At 38.4% G+C, this 14,753-nt stretch overlaps 1 protein-coding gene across 15 annotated transcripts in view; it reads right to left on the minus strand.

Moving 5' to 3' along the window:
* Positions 1 to 14,753, minus strand: part of LTBP1 (latent transforming growth factor beta binding protein 1) — a 353,132-nt gene that overhangs the window by 122,786 nt on the left and 215,593 nt on the right. For all 15 annotated transcript variants that reach the window (XM_019741724.3, XM_019741760.3, XM_074331884.2 and 12 more), the window contains 2 exons: positions 9,664 to 9,786; positions 2,126 to 2,293 (listed from right to left, as the gene is read on the minus strand). In XM_019741724.3, the coding sequence (XP_019597283.3) occupies positions 2,126 to 2,293; positions 9,664 to 9,786 (291 nt within the window). The remainder of the gene's footprint in view (positions 1 to 2,125; positions 2,294 to 9,663; positions 9,787 to 14,753) is intronic.

Here is a 14,753-nt window from a genome sequence, read left to right on the forward strand (position 1 = left end):
AAAAATCAAGAAATCACTGTTTAGGGAAATGAGGTGTTGAAGTCTCCACAATTTGTTTCCAGTTGAAGAACCCACAGGACTCAGCCAGAATGGAGCGTATCAGCTGATAGGGAGAGATTGGTTAAGAAAGACTGAAAAGGGGAGGTGTTTTTGAAGAGAGAGTGTCAGGATAATGAGAGGGAATCCAGCAAATTAAGACATGTTAAAGAGGATGGATAGAAATCAAAATACAAAAGGGCATACCATATTACAATGTACTTATTTTCAAGGGGGGATGGGAGATGACAAGTGGGCAAAAGCCTGACCATGACCAGCTGGTTTAATTATCCAGAGGACAGGAGATATTCTGTGCCCTGCTATCCTCGCCAGGCAAGTGGTTTTGTACAGTGAAAAAAAATGTAGACTTGGGAACATGGGATTTGCTAACCTCCATTGCATAATCCCCAGAAATAAGGGAAAAGACAAGGGTGGCAAGGCAGTGTGTGGCCCAAGGAGGAAAAATCCACCTCATCCTTTTGGTGTTGGTGTTGGAGGCAAGTTACCAAATGCAGACATCAAGGAGCTTATGTCTCCTTTTTTATTTCTACTTTTAAAATTGAAAGTAAAATAAGCCATTTCTCACTTCCACTGAACAAGAGGTCTCCTATTGAATGTTCTGGACCTAAAATTAGTTCTCACTAAAAAGGAAACTCTAAAATATCCTCAAAGCATGCTGAAACATTGCTTTTCTAAGGATCACACATTAAATGGTGGAACCTCATTCTTATGTTTATGAAACAGAATTCTTATATGAAAGAATAGATGTTTCCAGAAAGAAACATGGTTTTCTATCAAATCGCTGAAGTATTAATGAACAAAATACTAGTTTTATGAACATCACATATAACCAAAAATTGGTTAAGTGTAAAACTTTTATCTTTAATATTATTTTCAAATTTGGCTATTGTATTTAATGGAGGAGTCTCCCTGTATTACACTCACCATCCTGATTTACATTTCATGTAAGAGTTACAAAGCTATCAAAAATGAACTGAAGAGAAATGTGCCTATGAATTATAAAGATCATTTATTTTTTTATTATTACTTTTTAATAAGGAGTGGATCAGATTCTATAGGAGGAAACTAGGGCCTTTTGGAGATATCCAAAATTATCCAGTTTACCAAAATACTATCAACATTATACTATCCTCTGCCTTACCAGTTCTTTCTGATCCTAACCACCACCAAAGAAGGATCATAATATTTATATGTAAACCGTGTCTGCAGTGTTAAGTCACAGCTTTAAGTTCTTAATGGACCTGTAACATTTTATGCACTTCCCTAGGTGGGAAGTATCTTATCAAATAAGCAACTGAGTAGACTTTTTTATGCCCACCCCACATCAGTGAAATTGAGGACACTCCTTTGATAACATCACGGCACCCAGCATTTACAAGGTATGTTTCTTTCTCTTCCATTTAACTCTATTTGACTCTGCTTAAGAAGTCAATGACTCCTCGGTAAAAGTAAGGCACTCAGATAAACTGAATCTTTCAGGGCATTAGGCAGTTATGTACCAAATCGAAAGATAATCAACTTCTTAATCCTCAGCTCCCACCTGGAAGTTCATAGGGACTTTGGCAGGATCTACCCTTGAGTCATTAAAATTGAGTTCATTTGCAGTTGGAGAAATTAAACACAATGTTCACAACACAACCTGACAAGCACATCGTCAATAAATGAGTCAATGAGTCAACCTGCCCAAGGTCTAGTTACTGTGCAAGTGGTGAGCAGCCCATCATTAGGAAAGTGCATGGCCCAGCAGGGGCTTCTGGGCTCTGGACACTTTTAAAATGCAGACTTAGAGTTCTAGAAGTGAGGATAAAACATAATGGCTTTTTCTTAACATTCAAAAGGAAGTCTACTGTTACACAGAAATGGGAAAAATCTCTTTGCGTGTCATTTTTTTCCCACTGATTCAACCTTCTATATTCATGGTTTCTACAGAAGTGACAAAAAAACACAACAACATTGTATTATTAAAAACTAAGTTAACGTCAGAAACAAAAAACTGTCGCTGCCCAAGTTGTCCTGTGTACTTCTGTGGCTGGGGATGAACGTGAGCGTGCAGTTGGGCATGTCTTACCTGTGCCTGGAAGGGGACATTTCTCACAGCGTGGGCCCCAGGCCTTGCCCACACTACAACAGCAGAGCTGCTTGGTGAGGTGAACAGACAGAGGGTGCATACACTGCCTTCCGGAACTGACAAGTCGGTAACAGGGCCCTTTCTCTTCAGAGATCACAGGGGTATCCGCTGAAGCAGAGACACAAGGCCTGACGTCACCCAAGAAACAACAAAAACCAGATCGACTTTTCATATAATAGTAAAACGAACCTTAAAGTCTAGATTAGAAACCATACTTCGGAATGAATCTGTCTAGATTTAGGATGAAACCTTTTTTGATTGAGCAGTCAGTTTAACAAATGAGTTTTAGAGTCAGGGCACCAAATGTCCTATCCAGTGCATTCTTCCATTTTAGCAAGCATTAAATCAGATATATGGGCATAAATGGAGGAGGGGGGGAAGCTTTCAACCAAAATCTACCTGCCCAAATAAACCTAGTCACTGATTATCAAAATTACAACCACGTTTCTTTTCTTGTATTGAGCCATAATAATGGTAGCTCTAGAGTAGAATCTGGTGAACAGCCAGGTACTATGGAAAATCACAAACTGAACACTATGATGCTGAAAGCCAGCTACTGCTTTTCTCATTTGGAGGAAAGTGAGAGCTTGCAAGGCCCCATCAGGTCTCACCCTAGACTGGTGAACAACAGCGCATGTTAGGCAGGGAGTAGCCACACTCCCAATGCCACACAAGGTCCCCTGTCCAGCCAGACAGCACTCCAGAGGGGGAACAGATGAAGTATCAACCCCTCAGAAAGCATTGCAAAGGCCCACCAGCCTGTATTTATCCAATACCAAAATCCTAATTCTGATTCTTCTACTCTCAAGTTTCATAGATAAGATTTCATGAATCTAACAGCTGGAACGTCTACTGGGTGGAAAGAAAATATGAGGATAAGTAAGATATATCCCTGCCTTCCAGGAGTTCACTTTCTAACATAAATGTGGATAGAGCATGCTCTGCAGAGCCAGTTCCAGGCCAAGTCAAAACTGCTGAGTAGACCAAGCTTGGTGGTCCCTCTCTGTACCCTCCCTTATCGTAGCCAAAGCTCTTCTCTATATACTGTCCAAATGAGGTTCTCCCAATTTTCCATTCCCTTACCTAATTCCTCTAGTACCCGATGCTTCCAAAACTTCCTTTCCTTCCTACTCAGACCTAAATTTTCTTTCTTCCAAAAGGGCTAACATCTCAGTTAAATGCTGTTAAGAAACAACCTGATTAAATTGAAGGGCTACAGCACAGTGAAAAGATCAAGGGTTTTTAGAGCCGGACAGACCTCGGTTCACATGATAGGTCTACCATTTGTAAGCAATATGGACTAAGGGAAAACACTCTGACAGGCTGTGATGGTTAATATTATGTGTCAACTTGGCTAGGCCATGGTACCTAAATATTTGGTCAAAGACAGGTCTTGATGCTGCTATAGTGATATTTTTTACATGAGATTAACATTTAAATCAGTAGACTTTGAGAAAAGCAGATTACTATCCAGAAAGTGTGTGGACCACATCCAGTTGAAGTTCTTTAAAAAAGGACAACAATTGACCTCCTCCGAGAATAGAGAATTTTGCCAGCAGCTGGCCTTCAGATTCAAGGTGCAGTATTAGCTCTTCCCTTGGTCTACAACGTGCCATCCTACTCTGCAGACACTAGGCTTGACAGCTTCCATAGTCGTGTGTGCTAATTGTTTAAATCTCTACACACACACACACACACACACACACACACACACACACACACATACCCACACCCTATGGGTTCTGTTTCTCTGGAGAAAACCCTGGCTAAACTTCACTTATAAATTATAGGCTCAATGTACAGATTAGAAATATGATGGAAAACCTTTGGCACAAAATAGACACAAAATACATGTCAGGCACTCATTTTTATAATAAAAGTAGACACTTCCATCTTCCTAAAGGTATTTGTACCCTTACTGATTAACAGAATTTCAACAAAGTGTCAAAAATAGCTATTATTGGTGAATTGGAGAATGGGGGGTTGAAGGGAATCGAGGAGACTCCTAAGGCTTTAAAACTTGCAAAGTCTAATAAGGCCAGCTTTGTCTAATAATAAAGTGGTAGGAGGGAGAAGTTTGAGTCTTTTCCTCTCTCATCTCCTACTCACTTTCTGGAGTCTATGCAAGTAAAATATGAAGGCTCAAAGATCACAGAGCACAAGTGAAAAAAAGAATTAAGAGCACTGTTATAACCCCCAAAAGGGTAAGTCCCTGGAAAGAACAGCCATCACTCATATAGCGTGTGTATTTGTATGAGTGTGTACCTACAGGTTGTACCCATATTATCTTAAGAACATATTTTCCATAGTTTTAGTATAATCAACTCACAAATGATTTTGCTCCAAAATTTCCTCTCCAAAGTGTTTGGAACTCACAACTCATACTTCCATAGAAACAATGTCAGGTCAACTCACAAGAGCTTATTCTGCATTTAGCAGGGCTTAATTATAATACTGATTACATTCATATTAATCCTAGATCCCAGGAACAAGGGCCATTCAGAGCAGAACAGAGTGTCCTCAAATCCTTGAAGTTGGCAAACAGTGACATCCCACTTCCTTCTCCACAATCACTTCCTTGCATCCACCTCACCCACACATCCTGGGTAGTGATACATCTTAGGCACCATCCCTGTTATACCTAACCCTGCTCGCGCCCCTATCCACGTCCTCTACTTTGAAGTAACCTACGATGCCTGTCCCCCAAAGTAAACCAATACTCCAAATCAGCAGTTGGGTGTTTTAAGGGATTAACATGTGTGTGTATTATAAGAAATTATCTGTTACTTAAAGTGAATCTTTGGTTGTTGTCTCATGCATTGTGCATGCACACATACACACAAAGTAAAATTTTAGGCATTTTATCATCTGGAGAATAAAGGTAGAAGTAAAGCAAACTAATTCTTCCAAAACATCTTATCCTGAAAGATCTGTTTTATAGACCTTTGTCTTCCTTTCCTTTCCTAACCCAATTATTCTTCGTAAGTGTTGGGGTACCTGGAGTACTGGGGATTTATTTCCATAACAGATTTTCACAGCACTTCAAGTGGGGGCCTTTCGGGGAGTAAAAGACTCATCAGTTTATAGAGTCATCAATAAGTTAATTGGTGAGTCTGGGAGCTTCAGACCATGTTCTAACTAAATATTTTGCCTCACCCCCATTGCCCATAAGAATAAGCAAGTAATAAAAAATCTACTGCTTCAAAAATGGAGGAAAACCAAGGAAGCCATTGAAAAAGTTCTACCTTATGGACCTAAATTTCATTAATGCTCCTATTATTCAAGTTTTCTTTGATCTACAACCATGTGGACAAACAAGTATTGGTTTATGCCTCAGATTTCCAACAAAGTATGCCCTTTAAAACTGACCCTATTTTAATATCTAAATTACCTGTTATTCTTTTATCATTTTAAATGACTCCCATAGGAATTCCACTTATTTCAGTAAAAATCTCTAGTATTTTTACATTCTAGACATCACAACACATAAACCCAGGAACAATATACTACCCAGAGTTATACAAGATTGGTGTTTCTGTTGTCTGAGTATCTTTAACCACAGATGGAAGACTAGATATAAAGGGTAAATCGTTAGTATACTAAATTTATTATTTAAAATATGGCGCACAATTTTCCATTCTAGTGAGTCATAAAATTTTATGCTATACTTAATAAAAATCAGTATTACAAAAGATTTCTAAAGAATAGGAGGAAATGAGTATGAGACAGAATACTGAGGAGTGATAACAAAAGGTGCTGGTGAGTTCATATAAGTGGGTACACTGAAACAGTGGTTTTGCAGATTGCTGTTGATGATACTTTTTGTTTTGGGGGGGGTTTAGGGGGCAGGATGTATTTTTAAGATTAGGGAAAAAAGGATTAGATACTCTATACGGAAGGAACAACATTTCAGAGATATAATAAAACCTATTGGAAATGCCACACCAGTCAGTAAGGAAAACAAATCTTTTGCTCTTGGCTAGAGACACGAGAGTAATCTTCCAGAGAAATAAACTGATAGCTCTGTACCCAAGTATAGTCTTCAATCACTATATATCAAATGCTGATGGCAATTCAATTACAAAACACAGTAAGAAGGTAAGATATGATGGCTCTCTTCTCTCAGTTTCCCAATGGTGTATTTAACAACTTATACTTAATTCTAGCGTCATAAAATAAATCTGACTGTACTTTCAAAGAGATGCTGCTCTAAGCAATTCAAATGTGAGTATCATTAACCTGGTCTAGGACCCCAAATTTTGAGGCATAAGCCCAGTTTTAAATCTTAAATGTCAGTTACTAGCTGTATGATCTTGAGAAGTTACTTAAACCCTCCTAGCTTCAGTTTCCTAATGTGTAAAAGAAGAATACATACGGCATAAAGACGCGGGGGAAATTTAACTCGAAATGATCTCTATTAATGTGACTAACTTTTAGAAGGAATCTGTCTCATCTCATGACTTCCAGGGTTACTAAGACATTCCTGAGCACATCTCTCTCTAATCTTCTATTTCCATTAATTAGCACCAAGTCAAGAATAATATGAAACAGCAAAAGTCCAGGCTCAGAATTCTTTTATCTGGACCCCTTTTTACTGAACCTATGAATACACCTTCTGCAGTACTCATCCTGGAGCTCTTGAATTCCTAAAGAAAACTAATTGTCAGAAAGTTTTCCTACTCCGATTGCAAAGGTTCATACACTTTTCTTGGATTTGCTCTGACAAGTCCTAAAATTTCAACCTTTCCTCATAAATAGGTCGGGACAGATTTGGAGAATGCTGCTGCAGGATCCTAAGCCACAGACAGACAGGTCAGAGGCAACAAATGCCAGAACCCTTCTACTTGCCATCTTTTAGCTTGTCTAAATCAAGGACAGAGAATGGACAAGGAGAGAAGGAGAAATGGTTGCAACCTTTGGCTGGAGTCAAGGAATTCTGAGGGTGGTTACTTCAGTGCATTCAAGAACAGGGAGAGCTTCCCATTGCTCCCTGGCTCTTGCCAAGAGCATTTCTTTGAGTTCACAGTCAGCCACACCTTTTATAGCCTAGATATGTCCTAAATTCATGCCATCTGAACAAATGTGGTTATTCTCCCTCCATTTGCTTGTATGTTCTATCCACAGCAGTTTTTATGCCTCTCAAGAACATAGATTCCAAATATTTACACAATAACACCTTTGTGTGACTTTGTGTGTCTATGTGTATGAGTGCGTGTCTCTGTATGACCCCCATTCTCCTTCTGCTCCTGCCCCACGACTGTCAAGGGTACCGCCATCTTGCCAACATTTTTTCCCTTACTCCGTAAACATCACCTTCTTCCCTAATTCTTCTCAGCTGTCTTCAGACTTTCCCCATCAATTTCTCAAAAATATAGTTCACCAGCAAACCAGACTGGATTGAACAAAGTCACAAATCCTGAAGGAACTCTATATATCTCTGTGATGTTACATGTGGTAAATTCAGAGGAAAGAGATATAAATCTGCCCACTCAATGCTGGTACAGAGCCCAGGTTTTAACTTCAAACTCTAAACTGGAACATTTAACTAGCAACAAACTTCTCCCAATACTTATCATTTTAGTTGTTGTAGCTGAACCATAAAATTGAATTATTTATTTTTCAAATAAGAATGGATGGCTGTTTAATAAGTTTAGTATTATTTGGGCAATGACAGGGAAAATAAATGCTAAGGAAATGTGTGTTTCAAAAATCTTATTGGCAAATTTCAACAATCTTATTAAAATCTGGATGTCTGCCCTAGACATTAGATCTAGTCAAAGTTTAATAAAACCCTTTGTAATGAGTTCTCCAAGTTTACCTAATCTGTAACCTTCAATGTAGTCATTTTTAACCAGACTACAAAGTCAAACTTTAAAAAAAAAAAAAAGTGCACAACGAATTCTATATCCAGACTGCAAAATCCGTTATGCTTAAATTATAAAACTATTTAAAAATAGTTATTCATGTAATTTAAATCAGGCAGAAGTTATCTATAAATTATCTGGATATTGTCAACAATGTGATTTTTGGCCTGCAATTTCCCAATTTTTGCCTCAGTTTTCAAACGTACCTTGTATGCAAACAATTTTACAGTCTAATTTTATCACTGACCACAAAAGTTCTATAACTAAGTATCTGTCTGTTTCATGAACAGAACTATCTGTGAAAGAACACAGAAAAAAGAACTTACGTGCAAAATTTCCTAGTCTGCATTTCAGTTTTTAAAGAAAAATAATAATAATTAGTAACAATGTTCCAAAAGACTCAACAAAATCATCTAAAAATAATGAATTAGACTGTCGTTTTAATTTTACTACACTTGTCTTTATTTCATCAGGTCCATGATCTCAGCTTCAAACATATTTTAGAGACAGATGCATTTAAAATAACAACGGCATCTTCATGAAGCATACATCTTCACCAATTGGCAAGTTTAAAACTGGGGACCGGAAGGATGCAGTTTAACATATACCAAACCCACATTAAAAAATAGATAAATAAAAACAAAAACCTTGCAGGACAGAAATTAATACAGAACTGTTCTTAAAATTATCCTAATGGTTTTCTGCCATGCATTAGTTTAAAAATATTTAAACTTTAATTGTATATGGCTTTGAAAAATCTGCAGGGTTTTACCTACCTTGTAATAATGGGCGCAAGTACCTTAAAAAACAAGATAACCTTTACAAAACTATGCATTTGAGAACTTGATATCTAAAAATGCATCCATTTCTAATCAATCCATAGTGATTACACAAGTTCGATTTTTATGGCGAGAGTCTCTTTGGAGAAAATACATTTTCTGTACCAGTATTAGAACACATAGTTTGATGGAGGATTTTTACCCTTACCAGGTATAAGAGAAAGTCTTAGAGCCAACATTTATAAGGCAAAACAGTACAACTTCGGGGACACATTTTGGTGGTTTTTGAGGACAACAGAATAGAATATTTGAAATTAGAACTGAATAGAAAATCTGAAACGTAGTGCCTTGGTAACTATTTCCCAGACTCCTCCAACTAAGAAAGTACAGTGAAACCTCATTAAATCAGATACCAGTGACTCAGAATTTGAACTAATTAAAAACAGAAGCTGGGACAACGTTTAACTCAGCCTAAATAATGCTTAAAACACTCGTGAAGTAAAAATTGTTTTCATCTCTCAGGTATGCTCATTTTAATTAACTCTTTTCCTTGCATCAAAGTACATTTCCTCAGTGTGCTTGCCCTCTACGTTGACTTTCAGCTATTACATTTTTCTAAACACAATAAAAATGCATTTTGGGAAGGGTTTATTTTAATATATCAGGTCCACCTCTTCCCTCTTGTCATTTTAATGAGGTCTTCCTATATATTTACAATATTCAGTTGACTAGTGAGTATTTATCTTCTTTTGGATAACCTACCAAACCACCTCCCCTCCCCCCTCCCCCCCAAAAAACTGATCCAAAATTGAAATAAAAAATGACCATTACTTACGAACACAACTTGTAAAAGTAGGATCCGGCCCAAATCCCATTTTGCAGGTACATCTATAGCTGCCCATGGTATTCAAACACTCACCATTAGGGCACACACCCTGGAGCTGGCATTCATTAATATCTGCAGGAAAGCACAATTCTTTCAGAAGGAGTATTCAAGCCCTGTTGGCCAAATTCTGGCTGTAAATTGCATTCACTTTCTTTTTCATCATAATAACGTCTTGATTATAGTAACTAAGAGACGCTAGCTGCTTTTAATGCAGCAGGTGTGAATGAACTAAAGTCAAATCAAGCATTTATTGAACATCTACAACTTATATAACAAATATTTATTAAGTGCCTACTATGTACCCCGTTCTGTTCTGGATACTAGGGACTTACTAATGAACAAAACTGACAAAAGATTCCAGCCTTCACAGAGATTACATTTTAGGGTTAGTGTATGTTAAGTATTCTAGAGCATACATAGGCAAAAGTCTCACTCTGGAGATACTGACAATCTAGTTGTACATGAAACCATGTAAAAAAAAATTTTTTTTGAAATGTCAGTTCAAGTTATCACAATTAGAAGAAAGGCCATAAACTTGAAGTTAAATTAATATGAAATAGCCTGTATAGACAGTAAGAACTACTAGAGGAAGCTGGAGGTAGGGGAGACTCTAGCATTGACAAGGAGGTAAGATTTCATCAGGTGTTAAAGTTGGGAGAAGTTGGATGGATGGACAGGAAGGGGTGAATGATCTATGTGGGCGGACACTGGAGCACAAGCACAGAGACTGGAGAACAGAAGGGGCATCAGGAAATTGTGAGTCAAACCACTGGCTGGAAAAGGAAGGTATATATTTGGAAAAAGAGCTGGTTAAAGCCAGGCTAGGTTTGGGTTCCATTTTATTGAGAACAGGGAGCTACGCTCAAGTTTTCTGTGCAAGAGGAAGATATAACCAAAGGTGGGTTCCAGGGAAATTCATCTGGCCAGCACATGGCTTGGATGACAGTGAGAATAAGCAGGAAGAAAAGAAATAATTTTTTAAAGGAACAACTGACAATGCACGATGTTTGGCTAACACAACATTAGAAAGAAAGATACTTGCGAGGCTTCTAATCTGAGAAAAGAGGAAAAGACACTGTTGGTTTTGTGGAAAGTTCTGAGGAGGAAAGAGGTAGATGAAGAGATTAGTTTTATACTTGAAAGTCACATTGGATACCCAAGTATAAATATCTAGCAGCAGCAGTATAAGATTCAGAAAGTGAAAGGAAACGACAGCTGGAAATAGAGACTTAAGGTCATCTGTACATGGTAACTGATAAGGGCTAAATTGTTCGTGTTCCCCTCTAAATCCTTACGTTGAAATCCTAACCCTCAAAGGCAATGGTGTTAGTAAGAGAGGGCTTTGGGCGGCGCTTAAGTCATGAGGGTGGGGCCCTCATGAATGGGAATAGTGCCCTTGTGATAGAGGCTCCAGAGAGATTCCTGATCTCTGCCTCCATCTGAGGACACAAAGGAGAAGTCTGCTACGGGAAAACGGCCCTCACCAGAAGGAGACCATGCTGGTGCCTTGATCTTGGACTTTCCATCCTCCAGAACTCTGAGAAATAAATATCTGTTGTTCAGAAGCTAGCCAGTCGGTGGTATTTTGTTATACCAGCCCAAATGGACAAAGACAGTGATCCAAGGGGAAATCAAAATGATTTGGAATAGGAGAGATAAAAATGTGGTGATTAAAAAAAAAAAAAAAAAAAAGATTGCAGTCATTTGCAAAGGTAATTAATTAAAACTCAAAACCAGAATGTGGCAATTCAAAAATGAAAAACCAGTAGTAATTTATTCAGTGTGGCTTATGAAGCTTAGTAGTTAACAGACTTGGCTATGAGCATTTCCTTTTCAAATAATATTTATTTCCTTCAATCATTAATTCTAATAAAACTTTTATTAAGGAGCCTAATATTGATTTTCTAAATTAAAATTGAACACAATGGCAGCAAAACATTACTAGCAGAATTATCACATAAAAAGGCAAATAAATAAATAAACAGTCTTCAATAAATCATTATTTGCTTATATTTCATATTCTAAGCAGTCATAGATACCTGTAAGGCCAGATTTTACCTAACGTGCAGTTTTTAATTTTAGTGATAAAATTTATTTTGAATGACATTCAAATGACAAATTAACACATATATTTGTTGTATAAATTCAACAGCATTGAAACTTAGATCCAACTGGAAATCGCTACAGCTAGATTACTACACCAGCACAGCATGTGGTCCAGCACCTGACCATCTTATTCTTTATCAGTGTGTTGGTCTGTAATACACATTTATGCATAGCATGAAATTGAAACTATTCCCTTAGAACTCATTCTTCTTAAGAAAACCACCGTGCAGGACCAGGAAGAGTGCCAACTCCAGTTGGGGCTTACACGGTATAAGCAGAACCCCTATCATATGTCTCAAATTAAACCTCAAGTTTGGGTAACGAGCCAGTGTGGTCAAAAAGGCTGGACAAAACCTCCACTCTTCCATTTCTGCTCATGCCCCCACTAAGGTGTAATTATTGGCCTTCCTCTTTCCCTGAGTGGCCTGTACTCCCACTCCTTGGCCACACCACTACACATTCCATGTTCAGCTGTTGGGACCCCAAACTTTCCCTTGCCGGGAGGTTTCTATAACACTACCATCCCAGCTTGCTGCTGGCTACCAGGTTAAGGTGGAGGGTTTTTTCCAACATATAAATCCCTCCTGTATAACCACTGCCACGCCAATGCCCCTTTTTGACTCTCTTCAACATTGCCCACCGCCTCAACCATGATGCCGTGGGAATGGAGGACAGGAATTAAGACTGAAAACAAACAAAAAACCAACTATGGCTATAGACTGGAAGGAAGAGAAAAACCCACCAGGAAGGGGAATCATGTAAAGCTTTTCCTTTTCCTACTGTCTCTGTTGTAATCGGTTTCTGCCACCAGCACTAGCACCAAATTCCCCTAACATTTGACCCCAGAAACCCAGCTGCGTGGAGCTTTCTTCCCGACACATTTCACAGCTTCCAGAAAAATTACTGTTTCCCTCAACTGCCTCAATTTATTTTTTATCATAGTCTCTAAAATACCATAAATTAGAGATTAATTAAATTTCTAAGTTTTTTCTTTATAAATGTATATTCAACGAAGTATATCAACCTTAAGTACACAATTAGATGTGTCCTTAAGTACACAACTAGTACACAACACATATACATATGCGTGTATATGCAGGTGTGTGTGTATGATGTGTGTGCATGTACTGTGTAACCACCACCCAGATCTTGTTTTAGAACATTTTTATTGCCTGAAAAGGCTCCCTAACGCCTCTTCCCAGTCAATATCTCTGCCCCTCACAGTAACTACTCTTCTCACTTCTATCATCATGGATTAGTCTTGCCTATTTGTGAACTTCACATAAAGGGAATCATACTGTATATAGTCTTTTGTCTGACTTCTGTTAGTCCTCCTTATACCTGTGAGAGTCACCAGTGCTGTTGCACACAGCAGTGCATTCTTTGACTGCTGTGTTATTTTTTATGTGTGAGGATATGAAAATGTATCCATTCTAATTTTTGGCTATCCTTAACAATGTTTCTGTGAACATTCACAGATATGTCTTTCAGAAGGTCTGGATCCTCATTCCTCTTGGTTCTGTATCTAGGAGTAGGATTTCCGGGTCACTAGAGAAGGCCCAGGTTTACGTTAATAAATATTGTCCAACAGTTGTCCAACGTGGCTATGCCAATTTCCATTCCCAGTTCCAACTGCTTTACATCCTTGTCAAATTACTGCCAGTCTTTTTCGCTGTAGTCATCCTGGCTGGAGTGCAGTTATCTCACTGAGGTTTTAACTTGCACTTCCTTTTCATGTGTTTATTAGCCATAGGGATTGAAAAAACATTCTCTTCTAAAATGTAACTATCTATAGGGTCGGTCAGATTGCTTCCCCTTTAGCACTTGGGGAGGATAAGTTAGTGATTCTCAAAGAGGGAGGATGTGCGCTAGCTTCAGGGACGTTTGGGGTTGTGGCCAGGACCAGTGGGTGGACATTGGGGAGCTAAACTTTCTAAAAGTGGGGTGAGTCTCCTTCCCAAGGAAATTTTTCTGACAAAAATGGCAACGATGCCGTCACTGAGAAACCCACACAGAGGTGATGAAATGAGGAGTTAGTAAGTGCCAAAGGGACCATGTTGAAGCAAAGTTGCCCGAAGGAGAAGATGGAATGGAAGTGGGTGCTGGCTACACGAGAGGACTTGATGGGTTTCCTTCACTCATTGTCTATAACTTCTACATCTGCACATCCCCTGCTTTGGTCATAGAATTGACGGGAGGCTCAGCTAGAAGTAAAGCAGAGACTGGGTCCCCCAAATTCCTGAATCTGGGGCTGTGTGGTTTGGGATCGGCAAGGTCAGAGTCCTACCACTACCACGTCTGACCAGGTCCTCACATGATTCATCAGACGTAACCGTGATCTGCTGATTGTTCTGCAGCCTGGGTATCCTGTGCTCCTGCTTTATATCAGGCACGTATATACAGATGCCGTTCCCCGGCATCTGCTGCAAATACTAAGGTTCTAGGAAAGGATGGCATTTGTCAAGATCTGAAAAAATTGCCTTCATATTATTTCTGTCTCAAATCACGCTCCATGTTTCAACAATTCACAACAACTCACAAAACTTGAAAAAGCACTCCATTTGTAAATTTTTAATACCTCATATGGAAAATTTTACATCTAAAAATTAGATAGGAAGTTCTCTTGTTTTTTTGCCACTTCATTCTTCCAAACCCCAGTTTGGTCCTGAGAGGATTGTGAGACCCCAGACAATTTATATCCTTTGTGTTAAAACAAACAAACAAAGCAAAAAAAACTCATGCCCCATAGTTTTTAGTTTAGAGCCTCAGAAAATATGAAATATGAGCAATTATTGAAATGACTTTCAAAGGTAGCCAAGTTCTTTTAAGACCTTTCTAAATAAACAGAAGGAAATGAGAGATTCACAAATGCATTAAGAACCAAACATTGGTTAACTAAATATGTTATATCTGGATATGAGAAGTTTAAGGAG

This window comes from Rhinolophus sinicus, chromosome 2 (genome assembly GCF_057876585.1).
Source record: "Rhinolophus sinicus isolate RSI-liver-muscle chromosome 2, RSI-T2T, whole genome shotgun sequence".
In the NCBI taxonomy this organism is placed as follows: Eukaryota; Metazoa; Chordata; class Mammalia; order Chiroptera; family Rhinolophidae; genus Rhinolophus; species Rhinolophus sinicus.